Source organism: Sarcophilus harrisii, chromosome 6 (genome assembly GCF_902635505.1).
Source record: "Sarcophilus harrisii chromosome 6, mSarHar1.11, whole genome shotgun sequence".
NCBI classification, from domain to species: Eukaryota; Metazoa; Chordata; class Mammalia; order Dasyuromorphia; family Dasyuridae; genus Sarcophilus; species Sarcophilus harrisii.
This window is the reverse complement of record NC_045431.1, coordinates 218,765,159-218,788,230: the sequence shown is the minus strand read 5'-3', so window position 1 is coordinate 218,788,230 and position 23,072 is coordinate 218,765,159. Positions and strand designations below refer to the sequence as shown.

The 23,072-nt window shown below is 34.6% G+C and overlaps 1 protein-coding gene across 2 annotated transcripts in view; it reads left to right on the top strand.

The window, feature by feature from the left end:
* The window catches only part of CCDC73 (coiled-coil domain containing 73), a 122,095-nt gene extending 99,088 nt beyond the window's left edge, over positions 1 to 23,007 (top strand). The window contains exons 14-18 of one of the 2 annotated variants that reach the window (XM_031943119.1): positions 2,145 to 2,285; positions 5,718 to 5,913; positions 7,660 to 9,243; positions 13,368 to 13,501; positions 22,689 to 23,007. In XM_031943119.1, the coding sequence (XP_031798979.1) occupies positions 2,145 to 2,285; positions 5,718 to 5,913; positions 7,660 to 9,243; positions 13,368 to 13,501; positions 22,689 to 22,913 (2,280 nt within the window). In that variant the 3' untranslated portion in view covers positions 22,914 to 23,007. Of the gene's footprint in view, positions 1 to 2,144; positions 2,286 to 5,717; positions 5,914 to 7,659; positions 9,244 to 13,367; positions 13,502 to 17,956; positions 18,240 to 22,688 lie in introns of those variants that run through there. The other variant, XM_031943120.1, reaches the window with a different exon arrangement.
* Positions 23,008 to 23,072: the final 65 nt, after the last annotated feature.

Here is a 23,072-nt window from a genome sequence, read left to right as displayed (position 1 = left end):
CAGAATGTTCTTGAAAAGCTAAATTACAATAAAATTCTGGCTAATGTTGTTGAGTTTGGAAAGCTAAGAATTCTATGTCCACAGATAAACACACAAATGTGCATTTACAAAGCTTATATGGGCTTCCAAAATGCAAGAAGCAGAGATCTTACTTTTCCCATTAAACCATTGGCTAGTGCATATTGGATCATCTAGTTTGAATAACTTGGCATCTGCTAAGCTGTTCAGTTTTTCCTTTGCTATCAAGCAGTGTATGATGAATTACCATGTTTAGAATGTGTGTATGCTATCTACATTTTGTATGTTTTATCATTTCATCATAAGGCTTTACTGTTTTCCTAAACTGCATCTCAGACTTTTGGCTCTTAATTTTAATTTCAATGAAGTACATAATAAAATAATGGTGTAAAGCCATATAAATTAAAGTTGTAAAATATGAAGGTTCATTTTGAAGATCGGTAGACCCCAAAATTAGATTTACTTTTTAAATATCTATTTAAATTGTTCTTTTTATTAAGGATTAATATAACAAAAATCATTGCCTCTAATCATATGGAAAATATATATTTGGAAAGCAAATAGACTTTATTTCAAGCTATTAGTGTTACAGAAATGACTATAGAATTCTTTTTCTTTTTTTTTTTTTTTTAACTCGAATCTGTGTGACTGCCTACCAGTATTTTTTCTAGTTATTTTTCTTTTCTTTTTTGTATTTAGTCTACTTTAGGACAGGAACCATGTCTTATTTACTTCTGCATCTACATGTGATTGTCCATTGCCTATAGTGGGGCTTGACAAATATTTTAAAAATTTTGTATATATAGTTCTGTTTTTTAGCTTTTCAATTTAGTTGCAATATTATTTATTCATCTTGAGATATCAAATTTCCAATAATAATTGGTTGTACTTATAATTAATTTAATAGATATTATTTGCCAATTAGATGTTGCATTAAAGTAAATAGTAAATGGCTGCTCATATCTTTTTTGTAACTTATGTTGTTAATCTTTTCTAAATACATTTTTTAAAAGAGTAGTATTACTTTGAATTCAATACAAGATAGTTTTTAATGTCAAGTAACATATATAATTATTTTTAATTCTGTTGATAATAATTAATGCATACTCAAAAATAATGTCAACTAAGAGACCATAGAACAGAATAAAGGAAGCTGTAGTAGAAAAGAGAATATTAAATATCCCAGTGCATAAAAATGTCAACTGAGTTTTAAAAAAATTAAAATTCATATTTACTAGTGAAACCCACATACATAAATTGTAAGAAATTGGTTTTATCCCATGGTTTCTAGCTTCTACCACAATTAAGCCCACTCCCACAGCAATTCAGTACTAAATAGAAAAATAGTTTAGTACGGCAAAGCTCACTCATATTTGTAAGTGAATGTTTGAAGTGGGAGATAGGCTCTCTATTCTTTATTTCTATTTTGGTCTACATGTAGTTTTTCACTTACTCCAAGAAAATGACTGAAAATCTAGGAGGCAGAGCAGCATAAAGTTATACTTTATGTCATTGAGTCAGAGTTTAAAAGTGAGAAGTGAGAATAAGACTCATTCACAGATAACTAATACACTTTACATGAGGAGAATTTGCAAAGCAAAGTGTTGAGTCCATAGGAGAAGCTTATTACTGACAAGGCTAAGTGATGTTAACACTGAATTATTTCAGACTTGCTTGCCAGCAGGGACTTTCTTATGGGTATGATTTTACTTGTTGCAGAACCAGAGTTCTCAAAAGAGAAAAGTTTATTAATTTTTTTGACTGGTGTGAACAAATGTTGCCTGTAGTTGCTAGGTTCAATTAAACTCCCACCATACACATAGTATTTCTCAGTTGGCTTACTAGGTTAAGTGAATTTAAATGAAATTTGAGACAAGCATTGCAAAATTTTAGAAATGAATAAAACAATATATGCACATATAGCCTTATATAGCCTTTTATACTTTTTCATTTACTACTTTTTGAAAAACTTTTTTAGAATTCTTTAGAGGTTGTTTTTACTTTTGATCATTTTCCAAAATGCCATGTGTTATTAATATTAAAATGTTAACTCGTGCACAGTAGATATTTCTTATTTTCAGATAAAATTTAAATTGTCTTGTTTATTTGTTATAATTTTATTATAGGAAAAAAAGCTCATTGAAGAAATAGATGCGATTAAAAATGAGTTGATGTCAATTAAAGAAGCTCATCTTAAATTACAAGAAAGCTATAATGAATTATCCTCTCAGAAGAATGTCTTTTTTGAGCATGATAATAAGCTTCAGGTAAAATTAAGGTATTTTAGTGGTTATAAATGTGCAAAAATTAAAACCACTATTAAATATTTTTCCTTACTTAGCTATATTTTATATTTTGTAGTTTTTAAAAAATGTGTGCCCATCTTTTATATAATCTTTCTTATTTGATCATGATGTAATGTAACCTTTGATTATGCATAATTAAGTAATTTGAGCAGCAACTGGTCTTCTGTCATTAGGTTTCCAATGAATTAATAATTATTTATGGGTTTTAGCAAACTTTTTAATCATTAAAAAAATCCATCAATCCTTACTCAATCACTCATTTTGTTTCATTTGTTTTATTCCTAATGCTGGTGTTTTCCTTTGTTTTTAAAGATGATAAATATTATTTTAAAAATTCACAGAATTTGATGTTATTTCTTCATGAGTTTTATAATTATTAGAAAATCATTGTATCTATTTAGAAATGTTCATTCAGAATATATTCAATTCAGGGAAAGAACAAATTTGTTTCCTTAAGGGAAAATAATAATTGGTTATGAAGTTGTTGGAAGTCGTCTTCAAGAAATAGAATCCATCATGTAGAAATTATTAATATAAAAATATTTTATTATGCATTACAATGCATTACTTAATGCCTACTACTATGCACAAGTAACTGTCCTAGAGTACAACAAGGAAGGGCTTATAAAATTCAGTTTAGTTAGGCAAATTCAATTGCATATTAAATTAACCTTTGAGGAAGTAAAACCTATAATAATAAAAAATGGGAAAGAGCAGTAAGTGTCTACCTGTGTTAATAAACTAATCAAGAATATTACTGTGTCCCAATTAGAAAGCAGAAATCATGAGATTTTAAGCAGATGTAACTGTATAATGTGTTGATTTTATTTCTATTGTGATTGAGACAAGGAAAGATGGAAGAATGTTAGTATAGGGGAAAAAAGCCAGCTGGATATACTGAGTTTTATGGAAACAATGGGGAGGGTAATGGTCAAAGGAAAAGATGTATCTTCAACTACTGCTACTGTACAGAAATGTGTCAGATAAAACTGACACTTCCTGCAGATAAAACAAGTAGTCAAGGTTTTTAAAAAAATAGAAGTACAACTGGATAAAACAAGCCAGACAGAACAAAGACCATAAACCAATGTGATAAATATTCATATTGAAAGTGTCCTGTAGTTTGGGGGAACCAAAGCACTGAATGATACAGCCTAAAGAGGCCTTGGATTCTGGAAAATAATCAAATTAAGTCTATAATGTTAAATTTAACTAAATAAGGATCGATAACGATTTAAGTCATTAAGAATACTGAAATTCTTTATTTGGATAATAAGCATAGATTAATCAACAAGCATTTATTAAATACCTTCTTTGTGCTAGGAACTGAGGATACAGACACATAAATGAAACAGTCCTTGTCCATAAGGAATATGAGTACATATAAGTATATGCAAAATATAAACAAAACAAATATAAGTTAATTTTGGGAGGGGATATGGAAAGGGCTCATGATGTAGGAATATCTGTCTGAAGTGAGTTTGGAAGGAAAGTGGATATTCTAAGATGGTGGGGGAAGCTATTGAGGTTGGAGGGTATTCTAGGTATAGTGGATAACCTGTACAAGCTGTGGCATGTGATGTGTCTTGTATGAAGAAGACTAAAGGGATCAGTTTGGCTAGACAGTAGAATGTGTGATGAAAACAAATGTAAATTGAAGTTGGAAAGATAGATTTGTGAGTTGCTTTACATAGCTAACAATAGAATTTATATTTGGTCCTAGGGAACCACTGACATTTGTTGACCAGGGAAATGATGTGGTCAGAACTGTGATTTAGAAAATGTCTTTGGCAGTTGTATAGAAAATGGAACAAGATGGGAGGAGACTTGATAGATGGACCAAGTAGAAGAGTACTGCAAGGATCTAAGGAAGAAGCAATCGGATCTTAAACTAGGTTGTTGACCATGTGAGAGGAGAAAGGGAGATAAACCCAAGAGATGTCTGGGGGATAACTGACTGTTTATGCATAATAAGGGAGAGTGAGAAATGGGCCATGCTTATCAGTTTTTCAGATAACACTGAGGTGAGAGGGGTAGCAATCAGGATTCTCTCTTTGGTTTAAAACAATGAGCTGAATCTGGTAACATGAAATTAATTAAGACACAAAGTTCCTCATTGTGGTTCAAAAAATATATTTCACATGATGGGGGAAGCCTGTTAGGTAACTGTTTGTAAGGATATTTAAGGGATGGAAAACTCAAAATATGCCAACAGTGCCTAATGTCAATCCAGAAAAACCAGAATCATTTTAGGCTGCATTAAGAGAGAAAGTGTCATCCAAAATCATATATGATACTTCCATTGTACTTTCCTCTCATCAGATCATATCTAGAATATTGCGCTGTGTTTGGAGTGTCTCATCTTTGGCAAGTTGGAACCATCCAGATAGGAGTATGATGAAGTCTCTTAATACCATGCCATATCTTTTTTTAAAATCAATTAAAAGGTTGCTTAGTCTAAAGAAGATTTTGGGAATAGGGGGATGATTGCCTTCAAGGATTTGAAAAACTATTATAAGGAAGAGAAATTAAGTTTCTTTAGGCAAACCTCAGAGGAAATAGATGTAGTTGCAGAGAGGAAGATTTGGGCTTAGAACCTAAAGAAAAATTTCCTAATAATCAGAGCCATCTACGAATGGGATGTACCATTTTGGGGAGGGGTAGCAGGTTACCTCTGCTAAAAGTTTTAAAGTGAAGGATTTTTGACCATTTGTGGACATTGTGAAGGAGTGGATATTGTGTGGAGGTTCAGTTTTGATTAAGTGATCTTTGGGATTGCTTCCAATTCTTAACACTTGTGATTTTTGTGAATTATTTTGTAATGTAAATGATTATTCCTATTTTGTTTTATATTTTACATAATTTTCATAGAGTTGGGCTTCTTAAAGTATTTCTTAAGCTATCATTGCCAAATCATTATTATTCATGAAGATTACAGAATTTGGTAAGTGACTGATTGCAAGTAATTCTAATTATTATAAAAGAAAATGTAGAATAACACATATGATCAAGTAATTGGGCAATTATTTTAATCCTTTAAGAATTGGCAGTTATAAAAATATTACTAAGATTCTAATATTCAAACAATATAACACCTAGCTAGACATTGGTAACCTATAGACTTAATTTGTCTGTTTGAATAATTTTATTGACTATTCTTTTTAGGATAATTGATAGACCTATTTAAAAACAAATGATTCTGATGACCATAGTAGTTGTACTAACTTTTTTCAAAATCATTTGTCCTTTGAAAGATTAAAGAGACAGACGAATATGAATTGGTGATTTGAAATCCTACTTTTTTTAGTTAAATCTGATCTCATAATCAAATAAATATGCCGTATGTTATAATTATTTCTAAATTTTAAACAATTTTTCCTCATTTTATATCAGAACGGCAAAGAAGCAAAAGAGAATGGAAATGAAATTTCAACAGAGCAAAAACAATCTAAGTTGATAGAAATCACCACCATACAACAGCAGAATCCTCAGCAAGAAATAACTGCAGTAAATGCCATGAATTTTTGTTCAAACACTGAATATAGACCAATAGTAAAAAATAACCAAGGCCATGAGAGAAATTCAGAAGGTAATATTAGTGCACTAATAATTTCATCTTTATCTGTGAAGATCATTCTTTTGCTTTTTGAGAGATAAAAGTATATAAAATATGGTTCTTCCCTCAACACTTACAATCCAGTTGGGAAGATAAAATATTTGAATTAAAAGTTACAGGGTAGACAACTAACAATACAAAGCCAAATGAGGTGTTCGGAGCATAAGTATTATAGAAGTTTAGAGAAGGAATCACTCTTAATTTAGACAGGGATAAACAAGGGAGGCTCCATGGACTCTGATGGATGGATAAGATTTAAATAGCCGGAGAAGAAGACAAAAAGGCCCTATTAAAGAAGGAAACTATGGCCAAAGGCATGGAGGTTGGAAAGTAGATAGTATGTTTTGGGAGTTTAATGAATAAGCCAATTGGGCTAGATCAGAGGATTTATGTAGGGGAGTAGCCAAAGGTCATGCTATACAAATAAATTTGATCGGATTGTAGAAGGTCAGGCTGGGCAATTCAGACTTTATTCTGTAGCTAGTGGGAACCACTGAAGATTTTTGAACAGTAATGACTTGATGAAAGCAGAATTTTATAAAGACCAATATGGCAGTAATTTGCAGTATGTTTTGTGGAAAAAGAAATCAGTGGCAAGGGAACTAGTTATTAGAGTTTTACAATACAGGTATGACATGATGAGGACCTGAAAAAAGCAATAGTAGTAGTAATCATCGTCATTGTAGTGATGCAGTAGTAGAAAAAGAACAAGAGCAAGGAAGTAAGAACTCATAGGTTTTGTGGTTGATGGGATCACTTCATTTAGCCCAAGTTCTTAGAGTAGATACTAGTAGAAGCTGAAAGGCATTCAATTAGAGGAATAAAAAAACACATGACAACTTTAGATACTGAGGTTTTTCTAAATGGTAAATCCAAGACTCTTTATTTGTAATCTATGCTTAATTGGGCAAAACCAAGCAGATTTAACGATTCCTCAGATTTCACATATTTTTTACTCAATTTGTTTAAGTCAACTAGTTTTATATAATGAAACTTATGTTTCATTGAAAAACCCAGATAATGCTTGAGATTCGAGTAAAAATATAATCAAATAAATTAGCCCTTTAATAAACAGAGCTTAATAAACAGTACATGCCTATAATTGTACTGTATACATGAAAAAAAGAATAGTTTAGAGAAGTAAAAATCTTATATATTTATTAAATAATTAAATTACCTCTTTTTAATATAAGATTATATGATTATTATATCTGAAATTATACTTATCAGTAAATTTGAGTAGCATTAAGTATTTTACTGTTTCTGTTTTCTTTTTCTTTAGAATGTTAATTCTGTCTTTTTACATAGATTATAGAATTAGAGAGAAGGAACCTAAAAGGTTATCTAGTTCAATCTCTACATTTTATGGATGGGGAAACTAAGACCCTGGGAAATCCCATAATAATAACTGAAATTTTATATATTAACTTAAAATTTGCAAAACATTTTGCATTTATTATCTCATTAAAATCTCAAAACCAGTTAATCTAGATGTTACAGATCCCTTTTTTTTTTTTTTTGCAGAAGAGGAAACCTCTAATTAGATAACATTGATAAATTTAAAACCATTTTTTATTTGGATGATATCGATACAATTAATTTGTTTGAGTTCTATTGATTAGTAAAATAGTACTGAACTTGACAGAAACATAACAAAACAAGGCAAAACCAGGTATTGACTTCTTTTTTCTGTGTAATTTTTGTGTGTGTGTGTGGCAGAATTACAATTTTTTGAAAACAATGAGAAAAAAGAAATTGATCCTACTAAAGAAAGAAAAACTGAAGAACTTTCTGAAGAAAAACTACTTAAAACTTCTCAAAGTAAAGCTTTCAGTCTAGATAAAGATTTATTGCGGCAAGGCCAGATCTGTCAAGTATACACTGCTGACTTGAGAAACACAGAAGCTACACAAACAAAAGACAAAATGTGCTTAGAAAGAGGTTTTGGTTGTATGGAATTTCAGACACTGAATAATCCTTACTTGGTGACAGAAATATCAGTGGAAAAAGGAAGGATTCTTCAAGACAGACCTCAAGAGTTCATTCTCCCCCATGCAGATGAGGCTGCAGAAACTGGTCACAACAAGTCTGTCCAGGAAAAGCTTCCTGATAGCAATCATGACATAAATAATGTACAATGTGGGGAAGATGTTACTGGGAATGAAATACCCAAACAAGAATCCAGAATGAGTCTTGGGACTGAAGAAAATGCTATAAATGAAGAAATTTCAAATAATGACCTAAAAGAAGCTAAATTGAATCCTGCCCTAATTGCAAAAGATGTTTCTATTGACTATCCAAAGGACAGCTCAAGGGATAATAGTTCTTGTGTCTCAGATTATAAAGAGTGTAAATCAAATCAAACACATCCATTACCTAAAAGAGAATGTGATGATGCACAATGTAAGCAGGGTTGTTCTTCTGCTCAAGAGAACCATGATACTTTAGGGGAAATGGACCTAACCAATACCTGTGGTATGACAATTAATAACCCAATTTCACCTGCTGCCTTAAATGATAATAGGAAGGTATATTGTGAGAGTTCAAAAAAATTCTTTAGTATGAAGGCCATCCCAGGAAAAGCCACCCGAAGTCTGAGGGAAGTAGTTTCTTGGGAAAACTTGAATGAAATACAGAGCCATCAATCCAAACAGGATGGTCCTAAGCAGGTAGAAAGTGAGGAAAATGTGACAGTTTGTCTTTTTCAAGTTAACCCTGAGAATACAGCTGTTTCACAGATCCAAGATGTGGAAGCTGCTGTTCAAAAGCCTACTCTTGGGAAAACTATCACTGGTATACCAAGTCTTTCCAGCAAAGAGAGTCAAGTTAATGATACTCAGATAAATGAAGGCAAAGATAATTCCATTGCAAAAAATGACCTCTTCCTTGTTAGTAATATTATGGCACCGCAGAAAACATTGTTAAATAATTCAAGAGAGAAAACAGACTCATTAAGTAACACAGTTTCAGAAAGAAAATATATTGAAGGACAGTTGGAAGAATCATGCTTGTTTCACATAAAGCCATCTGGAGATTTAGTAAACAGAAGTGGAAGGTCAGCCTTTGATCTTTCAACTTCAGATAAAGAAACTGAGAAAACTCCAGTATACTTAAATTTTTTAGACCCTCGTCCTTGGGCAAAAGTAAATCAAGTTGAAAGTCAAACAATGAACACTTTAGCTTCCAAGATGCCTTTGTTGCTAAAAGAGAGACTGGTGGGTTCATCAGAAAACAAAAAGAAATCTTCAAAGATACTTTGTCAAAATCTTGGCCTGCATGCTGTCATGAGGAAAATAAGAATGGGTAAGAGGAAAAGCTATTTGACTTAGAATTATGGTTATCTTTCAAATCTTCTGGTCTGCTTTTTCGAACAAAGATCAAATTTCAACTAACTTATGAACTTTATTTTTCCTTAAGTTTTATTAGAAGATGTGTTGTAGGGTAAAGGTAGAGAAAGCTGTATTTATATAAAAACTTGTCTTTTTCCTTTAGCAACATACCCAGTTCAACACTATCAGCTTGTATGTAACAGGAAGTAAAAATTGCATTTTGAAAATTTTAATAATTTATCTAAAAAGAAAATGAACATGATAAAAATTATAATTTTTTTAAAAAAGGTTTGGAATAGATGGAAATAAGACAAACACAGCCAAAGCTCTTTATTGAAAATATATGTATATTCGCCTCCTATTTTTTTTCCCCAAAAGTAAGTAAGGAAGAAACTGAGTGTGGAAGATTGCACATAATATGAGAATTCTTTGACATCTTTTGTTTAGTTTTGTTGAATTATTTTTTCCTTAAAAATTTTTTTTTTTGTTAATCATGACTATCTGGAAGATAGAAAAGGAAAGAGACTTTGAGAAATGTAGGTGATGTAAAGACAAAAGATATCAACAAATCCATTTAAAATAAAATAAATGTGTGGTGCAAATTTGTGCGAAAGGAGAGGAATCTATTGAATGTGATCTTACTTTCTATTTATAGTATATATATTATATATACATGCATATGTATATATATATAATTACACATATATAAACATATGTATGTGTGTGTATAATGTATGTTGTATAAGAAAAAACTAGTGAGAAAACGAATTTGCATTTAAATTCAAATAACTGCATTCATACCTTAGCTTCTCATCTACAAAATGTTACAAAAGGAGTCTGGGAAGTATTAGCTCACTATAAGCCAAGGAAGTCCCTGGCTGAGACTAACAATGAACCCGAAAAAGCTGTCAGAAGGGAGGCATTCACTTCCAGCTGGGGTGATTAAGCTTAGAGATGAGCCCCTGAGCGACTCAGAGAAGAGCATCTTCTGTCTCTCCCAGGCTAAAGATTGTTGACTTATATGAAAAAAAAAATAGTGTTTTTGAGATGAAAAGAACACTAACATTCCAGGGAGCTCAGGCTCACTCAGCAGAGGCAAATCCAGGAAGTCTGGCACACTGGCTTTGCCAGCAAACCCCAGTGACAAACCCAGTGTGGCAGCAACTTAGTGGCCAAGTGATCTGGCCTTGCAGTGGATTAACCTGTCCAGATGTGACACCAGAAACCACAGAGAAGCAGGCAACACTGTGAACTTCAGAGGGCCCTCTGAAGAAAGAAGGAACATCAAGGCTACGTAGGCACTGCCCTGCCACTCCTTACACTTTAGGAAGACAACATTCCGTGGCAGTCGAGCAGAGGATGGATGGAAACGGAGGGAGGGGAAGAAGAAGGGACAGATGTGAGGCAGGAAAATCAGCCATACATAGTCTTCTAGGTGACAAGTGCTGAGGCCCTTACTGTGAGCTCCCTCCAAGTCTGCCTCTTTGTCATTTTGCTTCACGTATAAAACCCACTGTTTACTGCTTAAAACCTTTAGCCACTTCCATTTTTTCTACTTTTGGAGTCCAATTGTAGTTTACTTTCCTTTCATTCAAGGATACAGCTCTACTTGTTTTTCCTCATCCACAGACCTCCATTGCCAAGCCTAAATGCCCTTCCTTCTCATCTGCACCCCTTGACTTTCTTCTTCAGGAGCCCTTTCCTTCTTCTTACTTATCCTTCTCCATCTTCCCCCCGCCCCGACCATCTTCTATTACTTTGTACAGGTCTCATATTTTCCAAATTGTTTGCATGATAATTCCCATAAAATGTGAGCTCCTTGTGGGCAGCGACCATACTTATGCTTTTGCCTTGAACCAATTGCTTAGTAAAGTGCCTGGCACTCAATTTCTTCAGAACCAGGAGCAGTGGGTGGAAACTGAGAGGAAACACATTTAGGCTTCCTGTCAGAAAAGATTCCCCACCAATGAGAGCTGTTCAGGAGTATAGTGGGCAATCTCAAGAGGTGAATAGTTAGTAGTCCTTGGAGTTCTTGAAGTTCAACAACCACTTGCTGACTCTTCGAGAATGGGGATCCTTTTTGAGTATGGATTTGGCTACAAGTTCACTGAAAGCCCTTCCAGTTCTCAAATTCTATGATCTGTATCACGATGCTAGAATTGTAATTTGAAAAGTTATTAATTTAAAAAATATAACTTTTGAAATATCACTTATGAAAATGTTGTTCATTGTATTATAAACATTGATGTTTTATAAATATTCATGATAATCATGCTATAGCTTTTAATTATATGTGACCATGAGGAAAATCCATTTATTCATTTTTTTTAGTAAGCTCATGCTAGAATTGAGTAGGATTAGATCTTGAATGAATTGTCCCATTTTAGCAAGATGCATTTATCTAGTTAATGGAGTGTAGAGTCTAAAAATAAGTCTTTGGTGCTTTTAGGCCAAAAGGACAGGGCCTTCTAAAGGAAAGTATGTAAAATTAAAAAGAAGAATAGTTTTCCTATTTAAATCATGTAGTTTCTTCAATAGAACTTCTATTCAAGCATATCATAGCTAGTGCCAAGACACATTAACATGCATTTATTAAACATCTGCTATGTACCAGGTATTGTGCTATCCATGTATTAATGCCAGCAATTAGTTTTGGCAAAGCAGTGTTAGGTGAGACAATGTTACAGGAACCGATAGTAAGTTAATTTTAATTTTATTTTTATACAATCAATTGGCTAAGTTATTGTAGGATAACATGATGTTATTCTAGAAGCTACTTATCATTTATTTTAATGTACCAGTTAACATTTATCCGAAAATAAAAATTGGAGCACTTTTACATGGTTTATCCCATGTTACATGGGGGAAGAGTAATAGCTCATTTCTATAAGACTTTTCAATTTGTAAATCACTTTCCTTACAATATGCGTATAAGGTAGAGATTAATAGGATTACTGTTCCTATTTTACAGATGAGAAAATAGGCTAAAGAAATAAAATAACTTGCCCAAAGTCATACAGCTAGGAAACGTAATGGCCTGAATTTGGATGCATATAGTAGAGCTCTGGCCCCCATTTTCTACTATATGACGTTTCCCAACAGGAGAAGTAAAAAGAACTATTAAAAATAAATTTTGCCAAAACAAAGTCAATATTTGTTTTTCCAGAGAAATTTTATTTCTAAATAGTAATAATTTAATTAGGATTGTATGAATTTAGAATTTGAGAAAAATAGGACAGGATCTAGAGGCTGAGCTTTACCTTTGTCTGACAAGTTCTTCATGATTCACAACAGATTTTAAATAGATAAAGGGGAGAATGTTTAAAATATTTATAAGAATCACATTTCAAAATACCCCCATCTACCATAAAAGCATTTATCTAATAGCATCACATTGATTAACTGTTTATAAAATATTTATTTCTGTTCATTAAAGCTTAAGAACCTTTTCTGGATAGTGGATTGTTTACTATTTCGGTACTTCTGGAACTGTGATTCCAGTGGTTTGTTTAAATGTTATCATTTCCAATCAGCCTTGTAGATTATATTTATTAATTGCTAAATGTACTCCAAATTAATAGGACTGAATATTTTTAAACATGCTCTACAATTTCAACTGTTTACTAACTCTACCTGCCTTTTCCTCTGTTAGTTGAATTAATGAGTGTTCATAAACAAAAACCAAAACCCTGATTTTAGAGTTTGCTTGTGTAGGCAATGAAGTGATGGATAGAAGTAAAATTAACATTTTATATGTGTTACACTGTTTCAGAAGATATCCCTTCATTTTATTTCAGTTGTGTCTATTGGTATTAATTGTGATAATGTAGACATCTTTACATTGTTAATGGATAATAATCAGCAGGTTTTAGAAAGGCTTTGCCATGAACATCTTTCTTTCTACTTGTCTTCCTAAATGAAATGCCGTAGTAGAAGATCAAAGTATAGGAAAACAGTTAAGTATTCATAGGAAAAATAAAATAGAAATCTGATTACTTTTTTAAAGCACATGATCAGAGATAAACCAGAAGTTCAGTCACTAAAATGAGTGTCTAGAGAATAAAATGCAGTTGTTGCCATTTCCTTTTTGTCAATCAGATACTCCCAGCATTAACAGAATGGCTGACACTTTGACTAACTCAAGTATCCAGCCAAGTCCCAAGAGAGATCCCAGAGAAGAGTGGAATGCGATTGCAGAGACATTTTATGATTCTTCTTTTCCCACAGAACATGTGAGTCAATTAAAAATATGGCCAAGCAGACCTTAGTGAGCTAATTCTAGAGATATGTGTAGAACTGTACGCATCTGGATGCTTTAAGACCTAACTGAGCTCCAAAATAATATCAAGAGGGCAACGTGGCACCATTTTTCACAATTAAGGTTGATAGAAAACACCAGGAAAAAGTCACAGTATATAAATCAAATAGATGTTATCCAGCCTGTTTTTGGAAGGAGAGTGTGAGATGGTGGTGCAATGTGTACTTCTAGAAAAATAGGTGCCAAAATTTAGGAATAATGCCATATTTTCTCATTCTCATTATTTGTTGAAAAACAATTACATCAGATCATTTTTAGTTTTAATAATGGTTTTAAAATAGATATTTTTCTTGTGAAGTTGTCTTTTAAAATATGTTTAATATAGTAACTGTAGAAATTGATTTAAAATAGATATTCCAATAAGAACAGGGGACACTGTATGAAAATACCCAATACTTTACATACCTTACTGTGCTATGTATGTATTGAAAGCAAAGTATCCGAAAAGAGATTATATAGCTCCCTGGGGCCCATTTGTCAACTGAGAGGTAACTAACCACTGCTGACAGCTTGCTCACTGGGTTAGATCTATAAAGTTCACAGTATCTTAGTGGGCAAAAATTTCAAAGGGAAAAATATTTGGTCTCTTTGTATCTTAAAAGAGACACTTGTGGACACTACAAATGACTTTTTTTTTTAAATAATAAAATTAGCAAAAATTGCTTTAAAACCAGTAATGATAGATTTGGAAACCTTTATATGTTTTAAATCTCAGAGAAAAATATACATTATGTAACTTTTTTAAACATACAAAATGACTCATCATTAGCTTTAGAACAAATATTTTGTCATCTTTCTTTTAAAAAAAATACTCAATGTGATGTGATACTTCTATTTTTGTTACCCCCCCAAATTTTACCGAATTTGCCAAGAAATCAGGTTGTATTATTAGTTTTCTGCTTTTCAGTTCCATTTTTAACTAAAAAGGTTAGTTTCAGCACTCTTTGGTTTAACTCTATTTCTGCCTCACTCTGTGAGTTTCTGAATAAGTTAGGCAAAGAAATTTTTTTTTTTTTCTTAATCACATATTGATGATATGGTGGTATGAACTCTGAGTCCTAATGTCCTCTGATATTTCTGCCCCTCTGCCCCCATTATTTGTCAAGCTAATAGAAATTAACTGACTTGCCCAAGGTCACACAGCTACTAAGTGTCAAGTGTCTGAGGCTGGATTTGAACTCGGGTCCTTCTGACTAAAGCTGGTGCTCTCTCCATGATATTATTTTAAACAAATCAAAAAACTTACAGCAGAAAGAAATCTGATGTTAAATCTAACCACTTCTCCCTCCAAGTAGATAAAGGCAAACAATCTCAGATCATATTGTTTTAAGTATATAAAGATGGGGATTACACACATCTTTATCTTCTTACATTTTAACTCAACTTTCTACATTTTAACTCTTATTTCTTCCTCTTTCTTTACAGAATATTTATATTTCAGAACAACACTATGAACTAGATATAACCTTCCCATTTTACTGATTTCACTGTTCCCTAGAAGGAAAATGCTTGATGTCCCTAGAAAGTCGATTTCCTTATAGGCTCAGTACCATCTGCAGACTCAAAGTAATCATGGAAGGAAAGGTCTGTTTGTCTTGCTGTATTGTAACTCCTTGGCCTTTGGACTACCAGGCTTTGACCAGGAATTTGGTACGGTCCAGCACCTCTCATCGTCCCATTGCCATCTCCCTGCTTCCAACCCTTGAGCCGTGATTTGTCCTTTGGGATTTCCTTCACAGCTTTGAGACTGAGAGATTCCCTGGCAGGCTGTAGGGATCCAAGCCCATCCTCTGTGAATAGTTTCTCTTATACTTCTTGTCACTGTTCTAGCTCGGCTTTGGTCCTTGGTCTCTGCCATGTCTGTTGCCTCGGACAGAGCAAATCAGGGGTTTGACCTAGGCCTATAATTATCCTAACTAGAGTGATCATAATTTAAGAGCCCCAGAGCTGAACCAGATCCTCCTGTGGTAACACTGGAGATGTTCACATCCTGTCTAGACAGAAACCTTCAAAGCCACAACAAAGGACTCCTGCATCAGTATTAAATTGACGGTCTCCTCCTAGTCATGCCCTCTACATGCAGTGAGGAAAAATGGAAGATAAAGTGACGTGCCCAGTCACATGGCCTGGCAGGATCAACACTGAGGCTCCAAAGAAGCCTCCTGCTCCTAGGTTCAGGGCTTTGTCTACTACAGCACAGGGCTCCTGTGGCTCATATATGTAAATGGCCATTTTAATTTGTGTCCAGACCTGATCCATGGGACGTTTCTAGTCATATTTGTTCAAATCCAGTTCTCTCCTTCTCTATCTGATTTAGTTACATGTGTATATTATTTTTTTTGGGCTGGGGGGTGGGGAGGCAGTTGCGATTAAGTGACTTGCTCAGAATCACACAGCCAGGAAATGTTAAGTGTCTGAGGCCAAATTTGAACTCAGGTCCTCCTGACTTCAGGGCTAGTGTTCTATATGGTGTGCTGCCCCTACTTGTGTATTCTCCATGCTATATAAACTCTTTCTCTTGGAGGTGGTCAGGTAGCAGAGAGAATGAAGTCCTGGGCCAGAGGTCTGGAGGGCCTGAATCAAATCAGATATTTACTAGCTTTGTGGCCCTGGGCATGCCATTTAATCTCTCTTAGCCTCAGTTTCCTCTTCTGTAAGATGGTGGTAATAATATCATCTATCTCCCAGAGCTGTTGTGGGGATCAAAAGAAATACTTGAAAAGCACTTAGCACAATGTCTGGCATCAACCGGAGCTTAATAAATGCTTCTTTCCTTCCTTGATTCTATTGAATTTTTGTTACAATTTTTTGTTATAATTTTGTTCTAAGTTATCAGGGTTATTTTTATTTCACTCTTCCAAAGTAACTTTTGCCTGATTTAGTATTACTTGCCAACTTAATGAACTCATTTTAAATCTCTTCATTTTAGTCATTTGTTTTCTAGATTTACCTTAAATGATGCTTATATTATTAAATAATGAAGAGCTCATAACTTTTTTTTTTTTTGCTGAGGCAGCTTGGGGTTAAGTAACTTGCCCAGGGTCACACAGTTAGGAAGTGTTAAGTGTCTGAGACCAGATTTGAACTCAGGTCCTCCTGACTTTAGGACTGGTGCTCTATCTACTTAGCTGCCCTGAGCTCATAACATTTAACCATTAATAAAAACTCTGGTCAAGATCCTAGAAAGTTGTATAGAACTTAACAAATTGTGGCCTGAGCCAGATTTTTCTATTTTGTTGACAAACATGTGGGACAAACTCAAAAGCATTCAGAACTATTTATTCCTTTCCCCTTGTCCCTATTACAGGACAAATTAAAGTTGCTGGATGAATGGATTAATAAGATTAATTCCAGTGGACATAATTTGCTAGAACTTTAAAATACTTTTAATTGTCCTATAGTAACTTGTGATTTTTTTGGTGACTGCAGATTGATTTTCCTAGTGTCTTTCTATGAGATAATAAAGTTTTTTGTAAAGTGCCATACACTATGAAATTTATTTCTACAATCTTTTGATCCTTAAAACCTGCCCCCCCCCCCCCCTCGATTGTGAGATTGTTAAGAGTGATTATTTTCTCTATGTTACAGACAATTCCAGAGGGGACCCTCTAGTAATTCAGTTAGTAGTCACGTTGAGGACCACAATCAATGTTCTTTTCCCCTTACCATTAAGATAGACTTGACATTTGACGTTTTCCAGGCTTTGAGTACTTCTCTCTCGCTTTTTATTTTATTCGGCTCTGGTCTTTTAATTAGAAATGTTGGAAAGTTCTCTATTTCATTATATTTCCATTCCCCTTCCCCCCGTGGAAAATATTCATTTTTTTGTGGGGTGGGTGACTTTTGGTTATAATCCCAACTCCTTTGTCTTCTGGTATATCACATAGTAAGCCCCCCAGTTCTTCAATGTGCAAGCTACCAAATCCTGTGAAATCTTCAGGTACTTCTCTTGACCTTCCAAATGTTCCTCATAGTAGCTGTGTCTATAGTAATATTCACTAATTTCTTAAGTACACTAGGATGGATGTCACTAGGACTTGCTGATTTGAACATGTCCATCTTTTCTCAGTATTATATTTTCCAGTTCATATACAAGTTAAGCTTTCCATTTATTCCTATAACAAATGATATTCACTCCAAATAACCTGAACCTTTTCATAAATATTTTAAAAAATCATGCACATTCATAAACCTCAGTTTCTTTATCTTCTTGTTTTCTATTATAAGGACAATTTCCTTGATCTCCTTTTGCTTTAGATACTCAAGAAATGTTTTTCTGTTATCTTTTGTTTCCTACATGTTGCATATCCTTTTTCACGTTAGTTTTTTCTACGTTAACTGTGCTATTTCTTTGAATTTGCCAAGCAAGTTAGGTGGATTCAGACGGCTGGCTGGATGTGAAGGACAGTCATTAATGGTTCTGTGGCTGCTGTCAACTCAGAGGCCTGCCCCCAGAGATCTCTGCTTCTTGACTGTGCGCTAGTTAAGACTTTTGCCAATGATCTGGATAAAAGCATAAATGATATACATATCAAATATATAGGTGACACAAAGCCAAGAGGATGAGTAGGTCCTGGACATCTTATGAGGATGAGATAGAAAAGACCCACCTAGACGGCAGCAGTTTGTACCACGTAGTGGAAGAAACATGAATCCAAATTCTACAATCAGTTCTGCTATAATGCTTGTTTTGAAAATGTGAATTTGTCGCATGACTGATTTATTAGGGAATGACTGGAGCATAATGTGAGTTGTGTTTGCTTATGCCCACCTTTGAAAACGACAAGAAAACAGAAGCATAGCGCCTCATAATAAATCACAAAACTGCAACCCTTCCGAGGCTCACTTCCACAAGTCCACTTCCAATCCTTTTTAAGCACCACATTTATTATCTGATGGTGCAGTAGGAGCTTGGCTAAGGAAAACTGGTTTGCTTCTTTCCCCTTCCCCATTTTCTGTCATGGCAGAGGCCCCAAAGTGACCACTTTGCCAGTCGGTGGGAACCAGGATGCAGGCTGAAGCCTGCAGACATTACCACTATTTATTGTAGTAGTTACGTGTTCTTAATACTCAATTAACATGTATGAAACTTTATTTGGTTCCTATGTTTTTATAATGTGTCACTGGGACTTATGGAGTGAGACTTTTAAGTGCAACATTGTTATGGAAGAGCATGCATTATTCCAAAGGAATTGTTATAGGAACATTTATATACTGCTGTAAGAGTTGCAAAGAACTGCGCTGTTTGAATCTCACGATAATCCTGTGAGGGAGGTGATGTTATCCCATTTTACAGATGAGGAAAACCAAGACTAGAAATTTAATTTGCCCAGGGTCATATAACTAGTTTCTGAGGTGAGATTTGAACACAGGTCTTTCTTCTAGTCCAGGGCTCTCACCAATGTGCTATATAGCCACCTCCATGATCAAAAAAGGGCAATGGGATGTCGTTTTATATTAAGGTGTGAGGAAATACAAAAATCCAAGGATAAGGACCAATGGAGGGAAAAAATATTGTACTGAGTAATGATGGCGAAGGCTGATTATCCAGAAATTTATATTATCTTATTCCCAAACCAGATAAATTCTTGAGTTTTGTTAATTTCCTTTTTCCAGAAGCCTGAGACATGGTAAAGGTTCTTTCCAATCATTTTCTTGCTAAAGATTAACAGGAACCTTCAGAAGACAATCTCTTCTATTTATCACACCAGTTGATCTCTTCTGGATACTTCCTACCTTATCAATATTTCCTAAACACAGTACCCAGAACAGAATGTAGTAATAAATAAATGTTCCAGATTTAGGTCTGTCCAGGGTGGACTACTGTGGGACTATCCCTTCCTAGTCCTACAACCTCTGCTTCTGATAGCAGCCCTTTGCTGGCAGCTGACTTATAATGATGGTCAATTAAGACTTCTAGATTTTTATTCAAAGACCTGATATCGTCACCTTTTACTTGCAAGATTGATTTTTTTTTTTTTTTGACTCGAGTGTATGATTACACAAATCCCTATCGTTATCTCATCTTAGATTCAAGCTAGTGCACCAGCCTGTTGACATCTTTTTGGATCCTGCCCTGTGTCTTGTTGTTAGCTATACCTTTAAGCTTTTTAGCCCACCTACAAACTTGATGTCATTTGTAGTTTTATCCAATTTTTTGATACAAATATTAAAACTGCTTAGGACTAAAGTACAAATCTCTGGGACATGGCACTGGAGAGCTCAAATCCAGTTGTTATTGAGCTGTTAATGACTGGATCTATCCTTTCAATTAGTTCTGAATCATTTGGTTGTACAGTCATCTTCTCCACATCTCTTTGTACTTCTCGGGAGAATATGCACAATTTAGGAATTTCTTAGCTAAACTTTAGGAAAATTATGTTGCTAAGACTGCCCCTGACAAGTCAGTCAACCACCACATCTAAGTTCAGTTAATTGTCAAAAAAAGAAAAAGGCTGTTTGGTTTGATCTGTTCATTTTCCCCAGAAGTAAAAGTACTGTTCTATTTGCAAGGTTATTCATTCACTTCCTTTAGTAAAAAGTCAGGCCATTTCTCATTCTGCAGTTCTGTGGTCTCTCACTCTCCATGATCTTCAGACTATCACCAGTCATGGCTTAGCATCACAAATCCCAATTCTTTCATCCTATCAGATCACAAAGATGTGCCTAGAAGGTCAAATTTACTCCCTGAATTTGGCCCAGATTTGAGACACCGGACAAAGTTTTCCAGTACTTCTTAGATGAATTCTAGACCTATTTTAAGCCATGGCCCTGAAATCCAAATCCTCTTTCTTGGCTTGAAAAGGGATAGAAACCTTTCAAAAGTGAACACAAGCATAAAAAGCCTCTGCACACAGAGATTTACTAAATGCCAGATGTCCAAGGGGAAGGGTACACAAAAGAATGAAGGGCATACAAACAGCACTTACACTGCCCTACCTCACTCTATGTACTTCTAGAGGAATAAGGTTTGGGTGTGGAGAGATCTTTATTAGCCAGAACCACACTTAGAACTTTCCAAGTCCTTAAGATTCCTTGGGCATTTCAACACAGGCAGTTGGAGGATTGAGGATCATGGATCATTTCTATACCAGGATGGGACATTGGGGCAGGACTTTGTGGGCTTACTTAGCATCTCCTGGGCATCTGGTCAAGGGCTCTGCAACACATTGGTGTTAATGTTTATGCATTGGAATTTCAATAAGAAAAGTATTATCTGAACTAGTTCTTACCTGCTCCATTCAGGAGACAAGGGGACTCTATTGCTATTTTGAGATAAGTTAAAATGAAATAAAATCCAAACAATAAATTACCTACTAATTTAAATTATTATTTCTCAAGATTTTAAGACTTGACAAGGAGAATAAATCTAAGCAGTAACTATGGCTTCTCATTTCAATTTAATTTCAGTAAACATCCAAGTGCTGACTAGGAGCCTACAGAGCAAGACACTATGCTAGATGCTTAGAATATAAATAAGCTAGCATTGTATACAGTGGAGAACCCCATTTCCCCTACAAAAACAGGAATAAAGATGTTCTTCCCACCCCAATGTTGACAGTTTACAAATGTTAGCAAATGGCAGAGAAAACCACAGGCTAACAAGATAAAAAGATCTTTTCTGTCTACTTAGAAAATCCCAGAGCACCAACAAATGGAGATAACTGTGCCAGCAAAGGAATAAGATAGAAAGTAAATCCACAAAAGTAAAAGTTGATTTTTTTCCTCAATGTTCCCAGCTGTTATCTTCCCTGCAAAATTACCTTGTATTTCCTCCACTAGAACATAAACTTTTTGAGAGCAAGGGTATTTAAAGAGGGATATCGACTTAAATCTAAATGGGAAAGAGGGGCCAATTTCCTTGAGAAGGCAAGAAAAAAGAGAAGGGCACAAAATCAGCAACAAAGAGCAAGGATCTGGGCCCAATAAGAATCACATGGGAAGACACAGTTACAGTAACTGAGGGGAACAAAACAAGGAGGGCACCAAGGAAAGATTTAAGGACGTACACTTAGGTAAAACTGGATTGGGAGGGGAGAGGAGTGAAATAGGATATTAAGCTAGGTGGCTCAAAACTATCAGCTGGGTCCAAGGATCTTATTTGGTAGACTAGAGAGTAAGTTGTGGGTTAGAGGTAGTAAATGGCTGAAAGTATGTAACTTGAAGCCCAGTGTTCTTGCTCTTGTGACCTTTCCTGTCTAAGGAAGTTAGATGGGATTAGAATCAGATATTGATTTGTCCAGATAAGATTTCTGACTAAAGAAATACACAAAAAGGCCACAGGATATCAAGTGACTTGGCAGAAATAGGGGCTTGGGTTCTGGCTAATAAATTCATTTAACTTTGGAGATGTGCTCTTAACTATTCTGTGAAACACTTTGGAGGAAACAGTAAAGTTCATGGTTGAGAGCATTCACTGGTAGAGTTTCTTGTCTCCTTTACAGCAAAAAAGAGCTATGCTAGAGGTCCTTACAGCTCTGGTTATTCAGGTTTAAAACAAACAATTTTCTAAATATAGACTAAATGGCTGAGTCCCCCCTAGGAGGGGGGGATAGGACAGGTACCCATAAGTAACTCCCATGTATTAAAAAATCACAATATTAAAATGTGACCTGATGTAGCACCCTGGAAATTTGCCAAATCCCACCTTCTTAGCTGCTTTCCTGTTCCTTCAACAATGGCGGTTCATTCTGCAAGAGGAAATCTGAAGGAAAAGGCAGTTTTCATGTTGTTCCCGACTTCCGCTAGCATTTAACCTTTAAATTTTCCCTGGATAAAGTATCAGAAAAAAGATATTTCTAGTGGGAAGGAAAGGGAGTGAAGACAAAAAGATTTTTATCTTTACTATTTTATTTAATTTAAATCTCCTCTCCCTTTTAAATGTCCCATTGTCTTTTTTGGAGCTCCTCTGAAGAACTATTAGCTAGTCCTTAAAATGCACTGAGATTTCTAAATCAGGCACGGTTCTAAGACCATGTATCTAGATAGCAGATTTGTGTCTGCAACCTCCTTCCACCAGATGCTCTCTTTATTTGTAACTGTACAGTCATGATGAATGATGCACACAACAGACTAATGACAGTTGGTGTGTTCTTTTCTAGGACAAACCACAACTCCTGAAGGCCGGCTTACTGCCCAGACCCGTTCAGGCAGCCCAGAGTAAAGATAAGGCTGATTCTACCGACTGTTCTCTTGGTGAAGAAGAGGATGACTGGCAATCCCAAGCCATTTTGATGAAAAACCAAATTAGTGAAATAGAAAAGTTTCTGAATTTGGAGAAGTCTAAAGAAACCAGAAAAAGAAAATCTGAAGAGTTATTAGAATAAGTAATTGAAAAAAAGCTGAATACTTGAATGGATGCTCTTTATAATGCAACCAGTTAACTAGAATGCTGTATTTTGAACCAAATAGAATATGATATAATTAATGTAAAAACATCCTCACTTTACAACTTTGGTTGATACAATGAAACCACTTTATTCCTT